The 26,520-nt window shown below is 31.3% G+C and overlaps 1 protein-coding gene across 1 annotated transcript; it reads left to right on the forward strand.

Moving 5' to 3' along the window:
• Positions 1-480: 480 nt before the first annotated feature.
• LOC127719982 (chorion peroxidase-like) lies at positions 481-22,070 on the forward strand. Its single transcript, XM_052226361.1, has 13 exons — positions 481-655; positions 3,843-3,882; positions 4,519-4,662; positions 5,656-5,832; positions 7,481-7,520; positions 7,958-8,052; positions 9,708-9,809; positions 10,547-10,642; positions 15,995-16,487; positions 17,489-17,689; positions 19,648-19,814; positions 20,765-20,873; positions 21,564-22,070. The coding sequence occupies exons 1-13, from the start codon at positions 614-616 to the stop codon at positions 21,634-21,636; spliced, it is 1,779 nt and encodes a 592-aa protein (XP_052082321.1). The 5' UTR covers positions 481-613; the 3' UTR covers positions 21,637-22,070.
• The last annotated feature ends 4,450 nt before the right edge of the window (positions 22,071-26,520 follow it).

Consider the following 26,520-nt stretch of genomic DNA (forward strand, 5'->3'; position numbering starts at 1 on the left):
TGCATTCATCATTTTAACAATGAAAATCCGATTAACATTTTCTGCAATGTTTATATCAGGAAATTTTGACTTAAATCTAACGATTCAACATCTAGACAATGTTTTAAGAGTTAAATTGAAAGAAAAATTTCACAAAAATCATTGTGATCCGATGTTATCTCTAACCTCAAACATAAATATAATGTCATAAGTTATATTTATAAAAAATATAAATAAATTAGTTCCACGTGTTGGAATAAGAAGTAAATTGGCGGAAGAATCACAGGGTAGGTGAGTAACAGGTTACTTGTAAGATCACAATGAATGATGTAATGTATAAATAGCGTAATAACATGTCTGCTTATAACGGGAAAACAATGCATTTTTTTACAATCTTTATATTTTTTCATTCAGGTTGAAAATATTTCAGTGTTTCATTTTGTGAAACATGTTAATCGGATTTTCCCCTTATATATTGCAATCAGTCACCTTGAAAGACCTCTAGTAGCGGACGATTACCGTCGAATCAACGTTTTTGTTTTGTCAAAGTATAGTATTTGCGTTTGAAGTATTATAATATATTATTCAGAATTTGGATAATATCAAAGTTTGGCGTGTTTAATATTGAGGAGAAATGGAGAACATGACGTTCATCATTTTCATTATATCTATAATGGTAAGGGTTTTATTCAGTTCATAATGCACATGATATAATGTCAGCAATTAGCATCCAACCTCCGAGCCCTGTCTGTTAAAAAAATCGTCCTTTATGTTTTGTATTTGAATTATTTCATAGATTCACTTCCTAGCATCACTTGACAGAAATCTAAAGATTTAGCAAGGCAAACTCGACAAAAAACCGGGGTATATAATATGCACCAAAGATCAAGCATTTTGTTTAAGTTCGAACTTAACTAATTGCACTCGATGTGTTACTCATGGTAATTGAAAATAGTTTGAACACTCAAATTCGGTGATGTGTTACTAAAGAGGAACAGAAGATATGATGTTTGCTCTGACAGATGGTACACATCCATGGTCATCTATGAAACATATATATTGTAATGGTCTTCCAATCATCATTGCATTCATGTGTTTGTGGAAATTCTTCTTGTAGACAGACATCATTTCTATAAAAAAAATAATACTGATTGGAAACCCTATCGGGAAGTAAATTAATACTAGTATTTCCATCTGATTAAAATGCAGATTTTGTGTTTATGTTCGCTTACGAGAACCTGTACACTCTGTTCTACTTTCTGTTTTTAAATACCTTTCGGGAGCTTCTGATTTTGTCGTATAGATAAGCACCTTTAATAATTTGAAGGCTGAAATGTTATTGGATGATCTGAACAGTTTTTAAAAGACTGAACAACAAATTATTAAGTCATTTACAGTCTTTCAGTCAATTTTCAGATCTATACACTGTGGTAAATTGAGTACTACCAAGACAATTCGCTTGCAGATAATTTAGGTCTGTTCAGTCTATGTTCAGACTTTTCGTGAGTTGTTATCTACCTGTACAAATCAACATTATCCTGAGTTGTCATAAAAGCTGCTGAACAGTACTGAATTGGTTTATAAAGCAAACAGTAAGCCAGTAATCCTAAACACATTTTGTTTATATGAATCAGAAAAAGAAGTTGGGTTTTAGGGTCATATATGGCCTAAGTTTTCACTACCCATTAAATGTTTTCATTCACGGCTACTTTGTTGTTCAAATCAAATGAAAATATGTACATTAGGATTTTTGACATAAAGATAATTATGATATTGGAGAAAAAATAATGTTTGGGTGTTTTGTGAAAATATAAACAGTTTTGATCATATTTTTTGTCTACTTAGACAACAAATATTTCATAAATGTTACTTTGAATATCCATCGCTTTACCCCCTCTCCTTTTTCCCCCACAAAATTGTGTCAAAACGGTACGATTTGTGTGACTTCTTTAACGGTACGATTTGTGTGACATTTTCTACTATGATTGCTAATGTTCATAATATTCATAAGACATTACGGGTTCGACTTCGCAACTACCTATCAACTATATTTCTCAAGACAATTAAACGATTGCTACGACAGAAGGTACATATCCATTATCATCTATGAAACATATATATATATATTGTAACTGTCTTCCAATCCATAATTGCATTCATTTGTTTGTGGAGATTCTTTTTGTAGGAAGACATCCTTTCTATAAAAAAAATAATACTGATTTGAAACCCTATCTTTGAAGTAAAATAATACTAGTATTTCAATCTGATTGAAATTATTCGCTTACGTACAATCTGTTCTACTTTCTGTTTTTAAATACATTAATAATTTGAAGGCTCACATTTTTTTTGGATGATAATATAATTACAATAACAGAAAGTAGAGCGGAATATTGTCAGATCAATGTAAATAAAGCGTGAACACATGATCTTTATTTAAACCAGATTGATTATTTTTTTTAAATGATATCAACTTGGAGACATATTCTCGATATGCTGATGCTGCGGGAATGTTAAATAGAGGCGACAGATACCAAAAGGATATTCATACACATTGTTGAAAACAAACTGACATTACAATGACAAGCTTGCATTAGAAAAATTAAGTCATTTCTGTTAACGTTACTTTTGGTGCTCTATAGACCATGTCTGTCAGTTTCTTCATATACGTTAGCATGTACATCAAGGTGTGAAAAGTCTTGCTTTAACTTTGATATTATGTATTTTAATTTCAAGTATACTTTATAATAAAAAAGTCACCTATTTTTAAATTGTTAAGTGAAAAGAAATCATTGGTTTTGAAGAACGTCATGTAAAGTGATAATTGAAGCTTCTTTTCGTGCTTCTTGAATAGTATTACTGCTATTCCTCCAAAAATGCCGACTATCTGATAAAACACGCACATGAAGCATGAAATGTAGGATGAAAATTGTATTGTCCATAAACAAGTAAAAGCATGCTAATGATATCAGTCTCATAGAAATGTTTTTAGAATCCACAGTAATAAATAACCCTCTAATTATCCCCCTTGAAATATTGTTGGCTATTCCTTTTTGTTTATCAAGGTTGGACTAATTCTCTCTATCTAAATGTAAAATGTGAGTTAAAATGAGGAGTACTTGTCTAAATCATTATGTTGTTTGAGAAGAGAGATTTAATTATACACCAGTAGACTTAATTATACACCGGTGTCTAACTGATATATCTTCAATTTTTTTATTCTTTGGACACCATTTTACAGGCAACAAATCAAATATGACAAAAATATATTGTAAGAAATTGAACAAGGATTTTAACATAGCGGTTAAGATTGCCCATATATGACCATTTTTTTTTAAGATTTAAAGGAATTGACTGCAATGTGAAACATACCATTTTGTAAATATATATCAATAATACATATACAATATAACAGGAATTACCTAGATACCCCACATTTGACGAGACAGCCAATCTTTGTTGTTTTTTTTCCTATTTAGCCTACACCTTTACTATTTGTATGATCTTTAAAGTTTTATGCATTCGGTTTCCCACAAGTTTGTTATATATACATATAAATTGTTTAATCATACCAACTAATTTCCTCTGATATGTCAGCGCTACTTGTTGACTGACACTCGACAAAGGTAATAATTGCCTTAAAGCTATGATTGAAAAGATTTTCTATTGTTAAATTCATTTTATAAATTATGTAAATAAGTGTAATTCTGTCAGCTAAGTATAAAATACTGTAATCGGGGTTGATTTCCGATAACATTGCATTTGTCTCTTTGCAAACAAAGACCACAGAAAGCAAGTTAAACGCACTATTTGCCGATTCTACAGTATTATAGATATGTATAGTGTTTTCTTTTTATGATTTTCAGATCATTGTAAGTAACGTCGATTCATTTCATCATTACCATAGTAAGTACACTTGTCCTTATACTATTTTATTGCTATTATTGCAGTCAGTAGTTGTTTTGTCTTTAAATTTTGAGAGGCGGTATTTAGATTTTAAGCAAACCAACGGTTTGACTTATTTTTAAACATGTAACCAAATTATAAATTTCAACATATAGCAAGAAACGTACATACTTTTACATCGAAGAGTATTTTTAACATATTCCTAGAATACCTCAAGATAGCTCAAACTGCATTTGATTAGATTTTGTAATGATTTAGTAAAAAAGCACAATGAAGAATATACATCATTAACCAAAACTCGAATGCTTTGCATTCCATTTCAAAATATATTAAGTCCTTTTGCTCATGGATGCACTTCAAAAATAACTTTTGGGCAAAAACATGTATAATGTTCAAAATTGTATAAAAAGACTTGACGAGTAATGTATTTACATTAAAGATACCAATTCTTCTCAACCAGTTGCTCATTTCGACAATAATATTTAACTGTTACAGAAAAGTTTACGTATGTCATTTATATTTTGTTGCAAGTATCATTTATAATGTTTGTAGGCTTCAAAATTTTGTTACTCATTTTTCTCTTTGGCATTCGGTCAAACTTTTTTAGGGTTATCTAATTCGTTATTTAATTTTCAGGACAACAAACTTGTTCGAGAACCAGATATAGAACATTAGATGGATCATGTAACAACCTACAACATCCCACATGGGGAAGGGCTAAAACGACAGAGAGAAGACTCAAGGATGCAAAAGGAAGACCAATGGAGGCTTACGAGGACGGTACGATATGATAAATAAGTTCATGATGTCTGAAAGTAAAACAATGCATACATACATTTTCAGATACGCTTACCCTGTTGACGTACCCGGTATCGTTCTTTTAAATTGTCGAGATTTTTCACCTGCTTCGTTCTTTGGAAACAGATTTATGACATCTGAACAAAGGTTGAACTACTGTTGACTCTTATTTACCCATGAAGATATTTTCAATCATGAAGATAGTTTACAACCATGAAGATATTTTACTGCCATGAAGATATTGTAAAGCCATGCAGATATTTTACAACAATCAACATCTTTATAAGACAGATTGCATAGAAATTATCTTGATGAGTTAGGCTTTTCTTTATATCTTATTGTTAATAACACAATCTCGTAGTGCATTTATGTGGTAGGTTGATCAGATTCATTTTGAATGATAGAAGATTGAATGTCTAAATCAAATAAGTAAGACAAAATAAAATAAATTCAAAAACAATAGTAGGAGACTTTTCACTGCCTTGTGAACAGTTCAAGTATTTATAATACTCTTTGATTTTCGAATTCAAAGGACCAAACAGTTCCCTTATCATACTTTCTTACAAAGTAACACAAGTGTAGTATTTAAAAAAAGCTTAAGCAGAAACTAACGCATACTTTTTAAATTTCAGTTATCGGTTCTTTTCAAATTCATAAATAAACATAAAGTTTAGATATTCCCGTTAACATTGATTACTGATTTAACCTGCATGTATGGAGGTCAATTAAAATTGAAAAGCAGTCTTATATATATGTCACTCCTCTATTTGGATATTTTATGCAACCAATAAATATGTCATTGCAAAGATATTTCCTGTATTTGTCATTGATAAAATGAAATGAAAACGGAAAACCCCTTCAGTTAATCCCACATCCCCCGAATATTTTAATAATGAGATCTTCTGATTACACATAGATATGATATAAATAAAGCAAACATAATGTATTTAAGTTAACCTTCACCGCTGTTTACAGGCAGAGGAATACCTAGAGGTTTCCCACACCATCTTCCAGATGCTAGACTTGTCAGCAATTTAATATCAGATTCAGCATTAGGACCAGATGATCAATTTGATAATATAAGATCAGGAGAAGTTATGGGTTTTGGTCAAATCCTAGCACACGATTTAATAGAAACTCAAATACCGTCAGGTAAACTTCCATGTATTGAAAATAACTGTTAATACATGTCTTGCGTCTTAAGTCTTTTTCATGATTTACTTTCATCTGGAACGCGCAAATCTTAATATTTGAAAAAGTAAAAAAGTGAGAAGCTTTATGACCAAAATAGCCTAACTACTATAAAGTATTTTTTTCCTCACAATTTAGATGACGTAATTACATTCTTAAAAAATGTCTATTAAAATGCTTTTCCGAACGTTCCGAAATTGTGTATGAAGCATCTTATTTGCAATGTTTGTAAAAAAAAGGAATATTCTAGTTTGTCATTTTGTTTGTGAAATCATCTACATCTATACAGGCAATTGATCATGGTGAAAATTGTCATGAGAGAATAGAAACTCCTTACTGGGGTTTACAAACATGCTAAATAAGACATATATATTATTTAAAAAACATCTTCGTTCTGAATATAATTATTCATTTTGATACATTAGTAGTCTATACGTAAATAAATCATTCCTCTACCCATTTATTTGGAGATAGTGCTACAAATAGTTCAATGTCATTAAATTATGTTCTGTATTTGATTCGTGAATTACTACTACCCCCATAGAAACATCAAACCAAGTTGGCAAATTATGTCGTTATGAAATGTGAACATTGTATCCATGCTCTAACCGTGATTTAATCATATTTAATATATTTAACGCTTGTTTTCATTTTTACAATTAGACTTGTCAGGACTTGTCAAGTCAATATCCTTTTCAACTTTCTTTACCCTTGTTACTACTTAAACATGATTTCAATGTTCTATGATATTTTCATTTGTGAGAGCCATGGAAACCAAAAGTTTATAAACCCGTGTTATGGCGTCATGAGTATTAATCCCTCAACAGGCAAATTAAATCTTTAAGTATTGATGATAAAGTACTTTGAAAAAAATATGATTTATACAGAATTCATTTGTATGTTTACATGGTGTTTCACACACCATTTCGACATAGAGTCATTCAGATTTTATGCAGTTTGTGAATGAGCCGGCAGAGTTTACATACCCATTATCTACTTCAAATAACCTATATCACTATAACATTATTTCATTTTGTCAGAAATGATATTTTTGTACATGTCATTAGTTTCTGCATCTTATTTCTGTCACCACCATCCAATTTGATTTATCAGAGAAAAGAATAGATGTAACATGGTTGATTTTTGTAGCATATGTTTATGTTTTGAAGATTAATAAATGGCGATATTCAAATTGAACAAAAAAATTGTTTAAAGACTGTGCGAGTTACTTGTCCAAGGTATGTTCCAAGTGTCACTTGTAGTATTCCATTGGCGAGTAACTTTTCACTTATTTATTTCATTTTTGTCATTGTGACATAACAGAAATAAGTAAATGAACAAGAAACAAGAATAATAAAAAATAAATAAATAGTTTGTTTGTTCTCAAATCATCTTTATAGTTATCAAGTCCAAGATTTGCAAAATGACAAACATATCATCGAAATAGGCAACAATGAATTTGAATCATTTTAATAAGCATTTACCTTGATTTGAAATAAGATAATAGATATAGTCAGATGAGTTCTCGATTACATGTATACATTAAAGATGAGAGCAATTGTTCATTAACATTGATCAGCAATTTAATCAAAGAAAATATTTTGAATAGGTTTCGACTGTTGTAAAAAAGGAGATTCTAATTATGGCAGGTAAGCTTTACTTAAGTAGATCATGTGTGTTGTAGGGCTTTTCTTCATTTTTCTTTGACTAATTTATTTACCAGTTAATCTGTAGATATCAACCACCCAAGTTCTACTTAAAACCTTAATCACTAGACAGTCCCATTTGAGAGAAAGAGAAAGACTCTACAGAGTAGTTCCATTTATTGCACAACGTTATAAGTGTTCGACCGTTTCTGGATCATAAAAAGTCCATAAATATATTTAATGTTTGTGAATCTAATATAACTAAATAAATTTTATGAAATAGTTTAATCTAATATACCTTAATATTCATGTTATCATTTTATAAACTTTTGTAAGAATCCTTGAGAAAACTTCATCTGTCAAAAAATTAAAAATTATACGAAGATATTAAGCTGTTATTGCATGAATTATCAATATATTTATTTGTCATTTTATTTCAGTATACATGCCTGCTTCCCGTTACATATTCCCCGAGGAGATAGACGATTTACACCTGGTTGTAACAGCTTTAGAAGATCAACAGCTGTCTTGGGACGTTTGTATAGTGTTTTATATTGTATAATGTCTGTTCTAAATTTAAATTTATTTTTATTCATTTTTAGTATATCATTCGTTCGTTATGAATTTGAAAAGAGAGACTTTGACAAATAACTTAAAAAACTAAGATACAAAACAATGATGACATAGTTATGCTCTACGAGTTTTTTTAATCTTTGGCATTTCAATTCTTGAAAGAATTATTAGCTTATTTAGTAGTTATATTTTGTTGACAGGTTAATGAAAATGAAAGTTTTATTTTTATTTCAACTTTCTGTTTTCTTACCTTTTGAATTATACATTACATTCTGTGTAGTTTTTTTTATTACACTTTAACCTGAAAGATTCTAGACATCTTTTCCAGAAAGCATGGGGAGAGCGCCTGACATTTTATATAAAGTTGAAAATATATTTTATCTTTTCAACAGCTGCTGGCATATTTTTCTCACAGATGTATGATGAAATAAATGAGGAAATAGGAAAATATGCCTAATTAAGTTTCATGAAAAAATAAGATTTAAAATACAAAAACCCTATTGTTAAAAAATAAGCGGTTACAACTTAGCCTGAATTTTGGGATATTGCAGTCCACGCTAATGAATTAGTTGATGTCAAACCTCCTCTTCTCATCAGTTTATTAATTGTTTCAAGCTTAAGTAAGCAATACATTTATAAACACTTAAAATGATCTGAAATTAAAATAATATTCCTGACAGGACAAAAAAGCTTTCACTTATAAAGTTCCTGACTAATAAAAACGTAAATTGACATTGGATGGGGTCCTATTACACTGTAATAAACCGAACATGTCAATATTCATCTATTTGACATATAATAGGTATTATCGTGTTTCTAGCATACACATTTTCTACAGGATATAAGTCAGGATATAAGTTCCGTATCACATGAAAGTTGTGAATAGAACAGGTTTTCAAAGGCGAAACAACTTGTATCACTCTGACTGGCGTTCATAGGATCCGATTGTTATTTTCTCATCATTTATATGCTTTTTATTGTCTAGACTAATGATATTTCAGCTAACATAAGCATACTAATTTTATTTATTTGCTTTTCTACATTCTTTTACCCTGACATGCTTTCTTTAATCAATACTCAACTTTATTGAAGGAGTTATGAACCTTGTAAATTGAAAGTAAGACAATCTTTATAATGCCAATTAATTTTCCGTAAACACGACATATGTATCTGGCATAAACTTCAACGGGTAAGATGGAAGCATAAACGCCTGAAATACAAAAATAGATCATAGAAACTGGTGGTAGTAAAACATTGATAAGGAAGTCGCGCGAAAATATTTTTGCAATTTTTCCTATTCATGATTACTAGTACTCATACATATTGTATTTAAAGATTTCTAGGATTACAATCATTCCATAAATACTTATTTGTTATTGATAAATTAGCCATTTGAAAAAAACATGCTCCGTTAATTATCAAAAATGACGTATTGTTTAACAATAAAAAAAAATAGTCGATTCACTAGATAATTATCCAACTCAACCATGTTTATCTGAACCCCCTCCCGAAACACAGAGTTAAAGAATCGGAATGAATCACCAAAATTTCAAAGATTATTTATGTATTTTACATTTACAGTAGCAAAAATGAACAAACTAATGCCTACTATTGCAGATCGAAGAGAACAGAGAAATTTAGTAACCTCGTACATTGATGCTTCATTTTTATACGGGAGTAGCAAAGAACTAAATAAAAAATTGAGGAAACCAAACAGCTGTAAGATATAATTAAACTTTAAAATATTCTTTTTATCTAACACCTAGTGTACAACAATTAAGGGTGTTTGAGTGATAAATGAGATCACTGAAAGGTACTTCATATTTGCTTATCAATTAAGAACTATTGATTTTGGTTTGAATTTGTCATTAAACATACACACACAAGCGCTTTAATGCGTTATCGCATGCCATGTGTATCGTCTTCATGGTGTTTTTTTTTACAATTTTGTCCTACAAATTATAATAAAATTAAATCATGACCACATTTCCAATTCAGTGTAAACATCGATAACTTTTTGAGTAGTGGTACTTTGCAGTCTCGTATTTTCACATGATCTTATTTTCCCATTATTAGAATATGCTGCACTAAATTAAGGTCAAGTTACAGTACTTGGACATTGTCACAGATTTTGGTAAAATTTTGCATACAACTTTGGTTTGTTGAACTATTACCGAAAATCGAAAAAAATGCATTTGTCTTTTTTATTTTCTGAAATTTTACTGAGTGATTAATATTACTGAGTGATTGATTTTCAAAGTAGGCGAATATTTGAGCAGAAAGCACTTAAAACCGGCAAAAAACGTTCTAAAATTTGTCTTAAAATCTCCAATTTCAAATCCATGACTTCTACTTGACAGATTACATTAACTATTTCTTGACCTTAAGTGTTACATTAACTTACACGATATCTTATTCATTTTTATGCTCAATATTGAACAAACAATTAATTGCAGTTCTCATGCTGGTAGACACACATAACCTTTTACCAACTGTTCATGGTGGAGGTGGATGTCAGATGTTTCAGAAAACCGATCGATGTCCAATAACAGGTATAAGAATAACAATGTCTACATATTTATTTGATTTCATTTGATACACGTCAAACGGTTATGGTCAATATATTGCACCTCATTTTAACAAAAACCCTAAAGCATTTCTATTGATTACAAACCCCAAATTTTAATTTCAAACGGTAGCATTCAAACGCTTACAAACAAATACAACAATAACTAAAGGTAGTATTAAATTGATTACAAAGCAATTCAACAAAAACTAAAGATATTATTGAAATAATTACAAATCAATTTAATAAAATTTAAAACGGTAGTAAGTAATTGATTAAAATCAAATTTAACAAAAAATTCAAACGATACCATTCAATGATATATGAATACAAACCAATTCAATGTCAAACATTTTTAACTGTTAATGTGAAGATTATAACTTCGATAAACTAGATGTATTCAACATAAATTTAAATGCATAGTATTATTGTTGCTAATCAAAATCATATCTTTTTGAAATATGCCTATTGTGTTGCCCATCAGAATAATATATTTTTGCAATATGGCTATTGTTTAGCCCATCGGAATGATATGTTTTTGAAATATGGCTATTGTAATGTCCATCATAATAATATCTTTCTGAAATATGGCTATTGTTTAGCCCATCAGAATAATATCTTTCTGAAATGTGGCTAGTGTGTTGCACATTGAAATCATGTCTTTCTGAATGGTGGCTGTTTTGTTGCCCATTAAAATCATATCGTTCTGAAATATGGCTATTTTGTTGACCATTACCATCATATCTTTCTAAAATTGGCTGTTTTGTTGCTTATTATGTAGTTTTTGCTATGTTTTAGTTTCACATTCTAATTTGTAAGGATGATCCCAAGTGAACACATCATTTGGTAGGACACCTTTTTGATGTCCCGTTTGAGTTATTCACGTATCAATGACTTTTGAATATTCATCCAAAAGTCGTTACTCTAGTAAGGTAAATTTAGTATTTTATTACTAAGTCACATATTTTATTACAATTTACTCTTTTTATTCTGGTTTCAACCTATTAACCCTTATATGGACATGCAACTTATAACCGATTTATACTGAACAAAACGACGGGTGTCACTAGTAGTCAGAAATTACCTATCATAAGCACATGAAACCTCTTTTTTGTAGGATTTTTGTTTCACAAACTTTAGTTTTATGTGTAATGTTTTGTAATTATTGTTTGTCTTTTCATCATTTTTCTTTTTGACCATGGTATTGTCTTTTTTATTGGACAAATAACTTTTATTGTCCTTTTGGTACCTTATTTTTCTTTTTTTCATCGTTCGTAATTGCTTGACAGATTCTCATTCGAGTTTAATTTTTCTATGGTATAAAATAAAGATGTGTCAATCATAACAACATATAGAAGCTCGGTTGAAATGTAGAAATGTTGATTTACAAACACGATTTGACGTCGTCCTTTCGAAACATTTTCACATTAAGACTTGGTTATGATTTATAAATTCGTCTTCGATAGTTGGAAAGTGTTTATTTTGGCGATCTGCGTATCCATCCAGCCATTTGGTCATCCGTTTGACCGTCTGTTCCAATTCAGTTTATATTGTTGTTGGCTTACAGTAGATTACCATGAAATATATTAACTAAATCCTTTTTATATATGTTTTTTTTTATGCCGACAGATCTTTAAAATGTATTCTAAATAAAGGTCATGAACCAGATTTCGCGGTTCCCTGGTCAGGTTAAAGTTAAGGTTTAAACGTTTTAGTTTGAATTAGTTCAACATGAATTTGAGGTCACATCAACTTGAAAGTTAGTGCGAATATTTAGTAGGACGTGAATCTCATTAAGTGTATGAGACATTAGGGTTTTGACAAAGATTTCGCAGTTCACTGAACATGGAAATTGATAATACTAGCGGAGTTTGGTATTCTATGGACACAGATTTTTACTCTAAGTTAGTCAATCAATACAAGTGATTTTATTTACATACGCATGTACTATTCAAAACTTTTTGTTTAAGAAGTAAGTAGTAATTTCGAGGTTTACCATTCGATATACTTGAAAGTAACTAAGAAAGCAAACCATCGTTTTGTCTCGGTTATTAAAAGTAAATTGGAAAATGTTAATATTTATGAATAAGTTATACTAGTTCATTGTTTTTTCTGTTTTTGTTCGCTTAGATTGAAACGTCCTTTTTTGTTTTATTTTGGGTGTACTGCTCAACATTCGGAGCATTTAAGATTCGAGCAATGTGCTGCTATATCTCATGTAATAAGATAAAACGATTGTCGTCAAACAATCGTAATTGCTGGTTACGTTCGCTTTTTGCAAGAGCTCTTTCATTATAATAAAATTGAGAATGGAAATTGGGAATGTGTCAAAGAGACAACCCGACCATAGAACAGACAACAGCAGAAGGTCACCAACAGGTCTTCAATGCAGCGAGAAATTCCCGCACCCGGAGGCGTCCTTCAGCTGGCCCCTCAACAAATATATATACTAGTTCAGTGATAATGAACGCCATACTAAACTCCAAATTGTACACAAGAAACTAAAATTAAAATTAATACAAGACTGACAAAGGCTAGAGGCTCCTGACTTGGGACAGGCGCAAATATGCGGCGGGGTTAAACATGTTTATGAGATCTCAACCCTCCCCCTATACCTCTAGCCAATGTAGAAAAGTAAACGCATAACAATACGCACATTAAAATTCAGTTCAAGAGAAGTCCGAGTCTGATGTCAGAAGATGTAACCAAAGAAAATAAACAAAATGACAATAATACATAAATAACAACAGACTACTAGCAGTTAACTGACATGCCAGCTCCAAGACTGCTTGGCAAATATAACTTCTAGTCATTGTCTATTTCATTAATTATATCATAACTACTCGCCTGTTTTTACAATTTTGTAATTTATGCTACCCTAATCTCCTAAATAAATTAATTAACGTGTTATGTATTAAAATGCTTCATTACTTACACCTATATATAAATGTTAAATGTAAATATTAATTTAGTCGTTTTCAATTATAGTATTTACCAAAATGCCGTCGTTATGGGATCGGGAATTGCACAACATCTTTTGCTTTTTACATTTAAACAAGGAATTATTTGAATCTGGAATAATTTTAAATTCTGGTAAATTGATAAGAAATGTATGATGAAAACTAACCAAACTCAAGCCCATGGCTAATGTTCACTGATATTTCAATATGAAGTAACTAACCCCCGTAGCCGTGCATGCATGGCTAACTCTCCTTAATTGGGTTAGTTTTTATCATACATTTCTTATCAATTTCCAGAATTCAAAATTATTGCAGAGTGCTGCACCCCCTTTGCATTTACATGATAGAAACCCCTGACCACCAGTTTTTAAAAGCTTTTTAACTGTTTCACGTAGCGAAAGTTGAAGCTCATGAACCGTTTCTGCGAATAAACCTGTGTCTTCAACAGCTTCAATTTGAATTCTAGACAAATATCCTGTAAAATTCCTACAGCTGTTCCAAAGCGGTACAAAAAATCATTGGTGAACACATGATTGTGCTTTCATGTATTATTCTGTACTAGGTTCAGAATTTCTTGAACAGATTTATCCTGGAAATCAATAATGCTGGCCATGTCTACACTATATCATCAAATGGGTAAACGACCAAAATAGTGTTCACAAACACCGAGAATATATATCTTTGACAACTTATTAGAACAATTGACCCAAAATAATGAACAGTCCAAAAGTGTTCAAGAAGAGTTGAATGCAAAAATTAAGCCAATTAAATGTATTACTGTTAAAAATATATAAAAGGCCATCTTTTGTATCATGTTAACTTATCGTATTTCCTTTGTACAATTTATAAGTAAATTTTAGTCAAATTGTGTACAAATTGTAATTTGAACAAGCGTTTTTTGGACAAATTATAATTTGTTTACATACAAATCATAATTTGTACAATTTTTTTGTTTTTGTACAAATTATAATTTGTACAAAATGGTAACTTGTACACAACATATATATTTAATTACTTCTTATACTAATACCAATATTTAAATATTTTTTCGCAACAAAATCTATTCTTTGAAGTACAGGTATTTGAAGAAACTTGAGATAGCAACAAAACTCCACAAAAACCGAGCGCCATATAGATTTCAATGAATTCGTCGTCTTCAATTCGAACCCTACACGTGCTGCTGGTATGCTATTGGATGAAATATTTTATTCTTTTCATCTTGAAGATCCCTATCCAAGGTCTGATCATTTTTTGGATCGATTTTTCGTTTGTGTTGCTTTTTTGTACAAACACGTACATTCTTGCTTCAGTTTAAATGTTTGCTAAAATAGGTTCTTCAACGGGATAATATTTAAAGCATATCTTGTTTTAAATATTTCTTTAAACCACAAGCGCATCTGAATGAAACTTTCTATGTTTTGCGAAACGGTTCGTTTTACAATTTGTTCTATATATTTTTCCTGCATAATTTCAAACCGTGGTTTCAACAAAGACGAACCGAAAAACCGGCGTCAACCGGTAATAGTTGCGGAGAAAGACAACCTTAATTTTGACTGTTTGATATACATAGCGGACCTGAAGCTAAAAAAAAGTATAAAAGATACTTTCAAATTGATGCACAATAAATATACAGAATCAAAATCTACTCTATTTATTTTTTTATGAGACTGGAAATGTTTTCTTTTAACTTAAATTTCTTTTGCTGTAAATTGCATATTTCATTTGCAATCAGCTTGTTTGTTACCTTGTGTCATACTACTGCGAGAAAAATTGGTATTTACCGTTTCTCCACTAAACAATCCGCATTTAAAAGTAAGAGCCAAGACACGTCGGAATAATATGCCCGATAATGGTAACATGTCTACCCGCTGACGGTTACCATGTGATCTAGCATATAAACAGTTCGTCTCAGACCGCCGATCTTTTAAAAGCAGAGTTGACATTCACATCACATGTTCTCATCCTAAATAGGCAATAAGTTTGGTGCAGGAAGCTGGGGTACCTTGAGGAAACCCGACCTTCGGTAGAAAAACGTGCAATTCTTTTTTAATTAATCTCGATGTCAAACACAAGCGGTTTCGAACACTGAACCTCCAGTGGCAACAGGCAAGTGATCATTGTATATGAACTATTTTCCGATGACCCTCGCATAGAATCAGCTAAATAAAGGCAACAGTAGTATACCGCTGTTCAATAGTCATAAATCGACTAAGCGAAAACAAATCCGGGTCACAAACCAAAACCGAGGGAAACACATCAACTAAGGCCGATAAAATATAAGATGATTACAAAATGATTCAAGACAATTATTTTAAAGGGTTCTATTTATTATACAAAAGAAAGATGATAAAAAGTCATAATTTTATCAACGTTTGCAGGCGACGAAAGAAGTGCTGAAGCACCACAACTATCTTTAAACCATCTACTTTTTGTAAGACAGCATAATCGAGTGGCTATTAGGCTTCATAATGTTAACCCCCGATGGAATAATGAGAAAGTGTTTCAAGAAACGCGCAGGATCATCATAGCACAATTTCAACATATAGTCTACAACCATTATCTACCACTTATAGTAGGACATAGTACAATGGCACGTTTAGAATTATTATCTAAACGTCCAGGATTTGATGATGTATATGATAGTAAAGTTGATGCGTCTATTGTCAATAGCTTTGGAGCGGCTGCATGGCGTTTTGGACATTCACTGATAATGCCAGATATATCGGAGTTAAAAAAAGATTTTAAAACCGTTAAACTACACACCCTAGAGAACAATTTAGAGAGCCCTCATTTATGGCAACAACAAGGTGGACGGACCGTGAAAGGTATTACCAGATGGCTTGCAGCAAAACCGGCCCAAAAAATTGACAAGTACGTGAAAATAAGCACATGTTTAAAAAAACTAATCATGTGCATAATAGAGGTGTTTTAATACTCAGTTGTACTCATAATCAGAATGATATGATAAATTTCATGGATAAAATTGGTGTTATTCAGAAAATGCATATTAAGGTGTTATTAGTGTTCTTTCCAAACTCTTGATAGTTTTTAACAATAGATCTTACATGCTTTCCTCTGCCTCCCATACAGGACTTTTATGATTCATTAATATATTGATAATAAGTTGCTACTGTTGATTTATCATTATTCGTGGGATAACAATTTTCGTGGATTTCGTTTGTAATGTGAACCACGAAATACAATGAAGAAGTTTCTATAGGCTTGTATGCAAATTTTGGAAAACTACGAAATAGATATTTTTCTTAATTCATGAAAATTGGTACCCATGAAAATAAACGAATCCACAGTAATAAAACCTAAGCCGGCACTTGGACGTTGTAATTACATTTCATTTGTTCTTTATACAACTATCCAGAAAACAAGTAATTTCATATTTGAGCATCTGTACAATATAATTGTCACAATTCAATATGATTTAAACTGTAGTCAATCATATGGTATTGAAGAACAGGCAGCAATGTCGTCGACGAATCACCAAAACAGGTGAAATAACAATATGTTTAGGAAAGCGATAATGAAAATCACTACATCCAATACAAATCGCACACGTGATACAATATACTATCTATATACAAGGATCGTTCTGATTAAAAATGATCAGCATACATACAGTTTAAAACCTTCTAAAGAAAGGTATCTTAGTCAAAATGTATGAAGATTTAGTACAAGACGTTAATTATATAATAAAAATAAGGAAATATGGTATGATTACCAATGAATCAACTATCCATAGACGAAAGGACAAGGATGTGTAAATATGTTTTATTTTTCGTCGAATGTTAATCAAAATATTAAGAGTGATACCTCGTATTAGTTTGTATTTGTAATATTTAATTCTAATTACTTTAAAGCTTCCTCATCGACGGACTCCGTAATAAGCTTTTCTTCCTATCACAGCCACCAGGATTCGACCTGTTTTCGTTAAACATACAGAGAGGACGTGATCAAGGCGTTCCTGCGTATAATGACTGGAGAGAATTCTGTAATCTGAAAAGATTTGCATCCTTTTATGAGTTTGGAGAGTTTGCTTCGAGACTTGCACGTATCTATCGGTATACTAATTTATTTCATAAGGTTATTCCTCAATGATCTCATGTACATTCGTTGCCTTCTTCGCATATTAAAGATGTCTAATTTGCAATTTACATCAATGCAACATTGTAAACATTATTTTTTGTGAGGTAAATTTTCGATTTATATTTGTTTTTGTTGCTCCAGTTTTATATTTATTGAACACATGAAGTCAGGTGGCATTCGAATGACTTTTGCCCCCCCCCCCCCCACCCCAAAAAAAAAAAACACACACATAAAAAAACTGGTGGCTTAATTTGTTTTATATACAATTTGAAGTATTCTATGCTTAAGGTATATACATGAAGTTTTATGGTACAAATAAAGGGAAGTATATAATCTTTTTAGCTCATGTTCGTCGTTCGAGATCCGGTATCTGTCGTAAACTTTTTCAAAGATCTTCTCCTCTGAAACATCTGAACAAATTTCAACAAAACTTGGGGTGAATAATACTTAGGGTATCTTCTAGGAGTATATTTTTTTTTAATTCCGGTCAGTCAACATACATTGAGCGCTCACACATATGTTTAACCCGGCCACATTCTTTATGTGCCTGTCCCAGGTCAGGAGCCCGTAGTACAGTGGTTGTCTTTGGTTCATGTCTGTTATATTTGTTTTTCGTAAATTTTTAGTTATAAATTAGGCCGTTAGTTTTCTCAATTGAATTGTTTCATATTTTTCACGTCGGGCCTCTTATAGCCGACTATACGGTTTGGTTAAAGGCCGTACGGTTGCTTATAATTGCTTACATCCACTTCATTTGAACTTTGATGGATATTTGTCTCATTGGCAATCATATCATCTCCTTTTTTATATGGCTGCCATGGCTAGAATAGAACATAAGAGTGAAATGCAGTAATTGTCTAATACCTTGACAACCACGATAAAAAGAGAAAATCTGAAGGGACAAAAATGCTCTAACAGTAGAAATCATGTGTTTGTCATGAGGAAAACTTTTTGTTATGCAAAGAATACATTTTACCACAGTCCCAGATACCGAATCGTGTGGTTTCTGAAGTCTGTTTAAAGGATTGTAATAATAACTGATTAATCGGTTGTATTATTGCTTCTTGTTCAGAAGGGCTAAATATCTTGATCATATTTGGTACAAACTATGCGGGGTAAGTCTTGGACTGAACTGGCATTTCATTTGGATTATAACAAAGCAATGAGATAACTGTTAACACGATCAGATTATAATGTTTTACCAAAATCTCCATGTCTGCTGGGGAAGCGTTGATACATATTTTCATTTCTTTTATTAAACGTTTACACAAACTCTCCGAACAGGTTTATTTACAACATGAAGTTTATTCAGTTGAGATCCATACTTTGATTCGTATTTTTCCTTGCAATTAGCAAAACTTCTTCTTATTTCAAGCTTTTCGACAAGAGCCTTTTAAACAAGAATAAAAAAATTGGAATTTATAACAGACCCCTGCCCCCTAAAAGAGAAGAAAATAATTAACGTGTTTTTATTTCAAGTGTATGTCCTTCATAAATCGATATTTCAAATGCCTCCTGTATGAAAACAAGGACCTTCTTAAAAAACCCTTTTTGACAAAATTTGGACGCTTTAAGATGATAAACTTTAAAATCAATTGTGATGATATTCGTTTACTTGCTTTGGTGACAACATGATTTAAATAATACATTGTAAATAGTTTATTTTAAGTTTATAAATTATGTACTGAAAATAGATTTATATCTGCATCCGCGAAAACTGACCTTTAAAGTGGTTTTTTAATTGAGAATGGAAACTGGGAATGTGTCAAAGAGACAACATGTATTTTCAGTTTTCCATTTGTTTTATATTCTTTAAAGTTTTATGTCTCTCTCTGGTCACGTTTGTACCTTCTAAAGGTTGGTCGAAAGTTTAATGTCGTGCTTACTGCATAAAGTTTCAAACGGTCATTTTTGTTTGTTTTTTACTTTTTAGCTCTGTAGACGATGTTGATTTGTACATTGGTGCTCTATTAGAAAAGGGCGAAAATGGAGGTGTTGGTCCTACGTTTGCATGTATCATTGGTATTCAATTTCATCGTTTAAAAGTTGGAGATAGATTTTGGTATGAGTCGAGTGACCGTACGAGTGGATTGACAGAAGGTATACAGAATAGTACTGAGTTTGTTTTACTGATATCATATTATGATTTAAAAAGCAGTGAAATGTATCATACTTTGTTTATACTGAACAAATCGAAAGGTTTTAAAACATTGTTTTTGCTCCATAAACTACTAAAGTCAAAATTCTTTCTTTCCAAAAAAGTATGATCATTTTTGTTTTATATATCGCGGTAAAGTTAGTTTGGACACTTATGCGATATTTATAATCTCATTCTTGTCACATGTTTCAGTTATCACATTAAACCAACATATGTGTTCATATAATTCGAAACAAAAGGCTCTAATCAATTATCTTTTTATGATTCTTTTCATATCTAAATACATTTCACAAAAAAGAATCCAAATAAGAACAATGTGTAAATGCAATAACAAATTCTTTACAAGGATCCCACAGAGTTTTATCAGAAGAGAAAGATTCCTCAAAATACTGAAAAAGTATACTAGTTCATGTGACACCAGTTTTCGTAGATTTGCATTGTTTCCTCCAACCACCAAATATATTTGCCATTGGGCGCGTATGTGAAATCTGAAAACCACGAATTGTTTAAACTCCACACACAAATGCCATTTTTTAAAAACCGCAAAATGTATACCCATGGAATGCACATGTGTCACTGCCTCTTCTACAAATATTTAAATCTTATATGTATTCATACTTTCTTTTGTTAAGATAAGTAAAAACAATCTGTTATGTAAATGATAACTATAAATATTACTCTAAAATACTGAGCGTATTATCAACAATTTGAACGCCTCATTTTACTTTTATTTTAAAGTACTTTCTCTCTGAAGTTACTTTTAAAATAATGTAGCATATACATTTATCCTGATAACATTATAAATATTTTCATTTCAGAGCAAAAATTAATAATGTAGAATATACATGCAACACTTATCATGATAACAGTACATATATTTTCTTTTTTTCAGAGCAAATATACGCTATCAAATATTCTACCTTATTTTCTAAATTATGGTGCAATAACTTTGAACATAAGAGAATTCAACGTGACATATTTCGACTCCCATCCAAAACAAAGTAAGTATTAACATGTATTTAGGTATGGCTTAATAATTAGGTTGCAGCATAAAATTAAATTTAAACTTCCATGAGAAAACAAAACAAAACAAGCAAGAGCTTAACATATCGTATTCAGAAAATTTCTCTAGAATATATCAAGCTCCAAATCTCCCAGAATACCAAAATATACTTATTTGATAAAAAAAACCCAGATTATACGCTTTCATTTTGTTTATCTTACCTTATTTATACTAGTAAAAAGTGAAATTGGCGTAAAATATCATATCGATGTTTCAGTTTTCTTAAGATTGATAATTCTAGCATTTTTCTCTGAACTTATGTGTTCGATATGATAAAATAATCTGATGAACTGTAAACGTCAGTTGTATATAAAAGTGTCCTCAGTATATACAGCTCTGCATATGCTGGAATGTAAATATACACCTACATCTAACAGGTTTTTTTCTCCTGACAAAAATATTTACAATTCAATTTGAAACCAAAATAATATTCCAATGACACTTTCTAAAGGGGATCATAAACAATCATAGGAATATTTTATTCACTTGTATTGTTCTTTTACCACTTGTAATCTTTACAGGTGTAAATATCATGTTTATATAAATACTAGTAACTATTAATCGTTCTGCCCCCCAGAGTGAACAATGTCAAGTAGCTAGAAAAAAAGTTGTCCTTTTATATTTTCAGTCGTCTTTGCAGTTGTGAAGATCTGCCTGAACTCGACCTAGATTTATGGAGGGAAGAACGTGACAAGAAATAAACGTTTAGAAATGTACATGACTTTTGAAAAATTTAATGCTTTGGTTTTTTGTTTTTGTTTCATTTGCTGAGATAACACATAATGTTGGTGTGAAATCATTGCATTTATTTATTTTTTTTTTTTTCAAACCAAACAAATTAATCCATATCAAAAATGATATCTGTAATATTGTCTTCAGACTGTACCCAGCAAAGAAATTCCGGAATAAATTCAGGTTGCAGCAAAAAGGCGTTACAAATTCGGTTTACCTATAAAATAGAATTGTGTATAATTCACTATTGATTGTTTTTGCTACTGTGGGGGATCATATGCATAATAAAAATGGAAGTGTGGTGTCATTACCGGGAATATATAGGTACAAAGGTTACGATAAACACTGTACAGCACAGATGTTTGGTTACAGACATATCATTTTGTCAGTTATTAAATGATTTCAAATTCAGAAACTTTGTTCCTAATTGATTTGAATTTCCAACTGTGTTAATTCAAGTGTCATTATTAGTCTTATAAGGGCGAAACGCGCGTATTGTGTATTATATTATAAGATTGGCGTTATTGAAGACTTTTTACAACCAACGGATGAATATCAATGCTAGTGGACGTTTCGTCCTCAAGGGTATTACCAGCAGAAAAGTTATCAACACTCCGATGCTGACACGAAATCTGATTAATGTGGTTATCGTTTGTAAAATAACTGTTCATAAAATGTTTAAAACTATTCGAAAAATTAAGATTTTTTAAAATCCCAGTAATAAGCCATACCAGTCTCTACCTTTCTTTAATTTTAGTTTCAATCCCCTTCAACTGTGTAATTACTAATAATTTCATTATATATACCAGGATTAACATTAAGCTTTCAAAGTTAACTACCTGAGTGCCGCTGATGGTCGAGTAAAAACGAAACATGCGTCTAGATACCTGAAGTACGGAAATATATAGCAAACGCAAGTACTACTGATTATCTTACCACCTATACATGTCTAGGAATATCATTGGTTAAAAGCGACCGCGTGGAGACCGTGTATATTTAATATGGGGTTAGTGGGCGTGGTTAATTTTAATACACGGTTTGTAGTGGTGTTATGTCCATTTATGAAAACAACACGGCGTGGATGAAAAATCCGAAACGTTTCGCCCGGTCAACAGATGATGAAATTGACGATGAACGATTGAAATAAATGCAGGAATCACATTAAAAGCTAACACATTGTTATTGTTGGCATTTGTTTTTGTATAGACCAATGGAAGAAGGTTCGTAGGTCCTTTATTTTGAAGACTTGGTCATTTTGATAGGCCACTAGTCTAAATACCACATGTTAAGATAGTCGGTGAAATAAATTCGTTACACAGTGCACTAGTAATCTAATACGATATATATGGGGTCGTTAAATTCCATATGGGGTGAGAGCGCTGTATTAGGTCACTAGCGCACTGTTCATAATAATACACGAGGAGTGTTGTTCATATAGCACATATAGTGGTAAATTATTTAGCTGGTACTTTTGCATATGTTTTATATTTCCTCAAACATGGGTAAAACTAAATTCTACGTTTTTAGAGTAGACAGAGCTGACCAACTCTATCGTGTCAGTTTTTCTTAATGCCACATTTTAGAGATGTTAAACTCTGTTATTTGAACCCTTTCTTTTATTTAGTCACAATGCCCATGGACCAAAATCACAAACTTCATAGTACACTCCTATGTTCGTTTCATTCTAAAAAGCCGTTTCAAAGGAGATTTTTTTAAAGAAAAGTTTACAGACGACGGACACAAAGTAATGACAATAGCTCATATGATCCTTTAGGCAAGATGAGCTTAAAAGAGGTCAACATAACAACTAGTTCATTGGATTAAATGAGGACAGATTGTACTCAATACATTGAATTTATCCGAATAGGTTTGACTGACAGTTAGGTATTATATACGTATTTTGAATCCAGTTCCATCAGATATGTTCAGATGAGACTTTTTAATAGCTTCAACTGTTGCATTCAAGAGAAAATTTTAATTTATTTTTCTATGAATCTTTTAGGCGTTTGCACCATACTTAATAAGCTTAAAATGTCATTTTATGTAAATATTAGTATGCTATGATTTCAGAGAATGATTGTTTGAATTATCTATACTACTAAAATAACGCGGTCCAATTTCCTTACCGGCATGACGTAAAAACGAAGAATCAAAGAATTCAATTTTATATATAACTAATATAGGACAATGTTGTGTAATTAAGGATAAATGTAATTTTAGCCACGTGTATTAATATCCCGGTGTTAGCTAGCCTTGAGACGACCCCTCATTCATGTGCAAGCCTCGCTGCCTCGCTAGAGATTTGTTACCACATGGCATTGTGATCAGCTTCGTAAGCATGCAAGCACGTTTTTTCTTAAGCTCTTAATCCAGTGGCTAGTACACGAGAAAAAAAGGGATAATGCTGGTGAAAAACTAAAAGACATAATTGACAGTTTGAAGCCTCCGAAAGCAACAAAACACACGGAAAGTAAAAGTGAAACGCACGACGACAAAGATGAGAGCAACAGTGAAAGTGACGGGGAATACGCGGACTCTTTCGAAAAATTAAATCAGGAAAATGACAATGAACATGAATGAAGAAATTCATGCATTGGAAAACGAACTTAAACGCTTAAAAACTGAGAAGAGAAAAGTGGAATTAAAACGCAAAATTGAAGAAGAAAAGGAAAACCTGCACTTTATAATCAGCATGACTTTATCAGATGACAATACGAATACTAAAATTACAGAATAAAAATAAGGCGTAGGTACTTTCCAATGTGTAGCCGGCGTGACGTAAAAACGACGAATCAAAGAATTCGACTTTATATATAACTAATACAGGACAATGGTGTTGATTCAAAATAACACCATTCCAAGCCCTTTTGTTTTCCACGTAATTAATATAACCAATAATTAACAAGTTCCGGTTCGACATGTTCAAACAGAAAGATTGTGAAAGCAGAGAAAACTGTGCACCTTATAATCAGCATGACTTTATCAGATGACAATACGAATACTAAAAATCCAGGCTATAAATAAGGCGTAGGTACTTTAATTCAGCCACGGACCTGTGGTGTCGCGGGTGTGTTCTAGTATTCCATAAAGTAATATCCAAAAAAACATTGATAGTCGTTGGTGAACGTAATTGATCCACGATGACATAGATATGAGTCTATCATTTGTGTGCATGTTTTGTTTAGACTTAGAATTTTGTTTAGGCAAGTTACCTACGAATGTTCTCCGTTGAATTTTTTTAATAATGTTAATTGTCGAACAAACAATTAGGATAATTTGTAGGGAACCTTTGACACTATGGAAATAGAAAAATGAAAATAAATTGCCAATACTAATGAGTTTAATGATAATTGATAACAATTATTTGTCTTAAATATGACAACCAGACTGACTATATACATATTAAAAAGCATTAGTTTGCTATTTACATGTATAATAATAGTAACTAAATGCCTCTCTGTGTATTTTATTTAACTTAGACAAATAAAAATTGTTTTCTGAATATCACATATGAGTGTGTTTCTGAATCAAAGAAACTTTAAATTATACAGTGTAACTCTTTTCTCCATATCTATATTCATTTACCACATCATAAGGGTACAATATGATACTATAGACTTTATATACTTTTGAGTCATGAAAGATTAAGATAAAGATATTATGTTGAAAATTTCAATATCAGGCAGTTTTACTCATGACAAAGATGTAATGGAAGATGCAAATGGATAGCAACATTTCACAATGTCCAAACTTTAAGCCAATGAAAATTAAGAAGCATTTAAAGTTAAACAGAATGTTACTTAAACAAATTCAAATATAATCCTTGAAGTGAAACGTTTTTTTTTTTTTTTTATCAAGAGATAACCCCATAAGATACACACAAACATGTCAAGAATCATCATCTCTCGTCTGCTGCTCTGATTATTGTATCCACTATAAGTCGTATCGTATCCTCTGCATTAATGTCCTTTCTCAAATTCGACTTTTTCATTTTCCCTTTTTTACTTTCAGGATTTGGTTATAAATAAAATGGTTTCCTTTCGATATTTGACATGCTACCTTCAGAAATACTTTCTGTTTCAGCTGTTGATTTTTGCTCCCTATATAAGCTTTACATATTACCTTGGTGTTGTAGTACAGACTTGATTGAAAAAGTCTATGTGCTTGTGTTTTATATTAAAACTTAGCCGATCAAGTATTAAAACAAGTTTCAAGAGTTTATCCTAAATTGAGGTAAATTGTATGGCTTTCCAAATACCGTTTCGATTCCTAACATCACTGAAGAGACATTAATTGTCGAAATCCGGATATGGTGTACAAAAACCTTTGCACCTTTTGTTTGCGGTATACCATCTTTTCCGGAAGTTTATTGTTTTCTGTTTAGTATTAAATTTATAATTAAGATCCATTTATTACATCGGTGATCCGTTTTATATATATATATATATATATATATATATATATGTGTGTGTGTGTGTGTGTATGTCCAGCATTAAATCTATGTCCTTTCATCAAATATATGTCACATGACGTGTGAATCTAATCTGTAGCCCTTTGTTTAATCAAATCTGTGTCCTTTTTATGATGAAAACGTTAAATGGAATGACGTCACGGGACTCAAATCTGTGCCTTTTGGTTTCACCTCAAATCAATTTGACCATTTGGCCATCAAGGCATGTTTGTTTAGGTTCATAATTATTGTATTTAATCAATGATTCAAAAAGGATCGGACACAAGTTTTACTAACTTATAAAGTCTTCTCTTGTAAAACAATATGATAACAATATTAAATTAAATTGACCATGCACATACACAACGAATACATTCTTAAATGAGAATAAGTCAACTATAGA

The sequence above is a fragment of the Mytilus californianus genome, unplaced genomic scaffold (genome assembly GCF_021869535.1).
Source record: "Mytilus californianus isolate M0D057914Y unplaced genomic scaffold, xbMytCali1.0.p SCAF_11, whole genome shotgun sequence".
In the NCBI taxonomy this organism is placed as follows: Eukaryota; Metazoa; Mollusca; class Bivalvia; order Mytilida; family Mytilidae; genus Mytilus; species Mytilus californianus.

Bases quoted from the DNA above. Each gene is read 5' to 3' on its own strand.
- LOC127719982 (XM_052226361.1), top strand. From the start codon at position 614: ATGGAGAACATGACGTTCATCATTTTCATTATATCTATAATG. The intron at 3,883-4,518 runs GTAAGTACACTT...TTTAATTTTCAG, and splicing joins TTCATTTCATCATTACCATA to GACAACAAACTTGTTCGAGA. The intron at 19,815-20,764 runs GTATACAGAATA...TCTTTTTTTCAG, and splicing joins TACGAGTGGATTGACAGAAG to AGCAAATATACGCTATCAAA.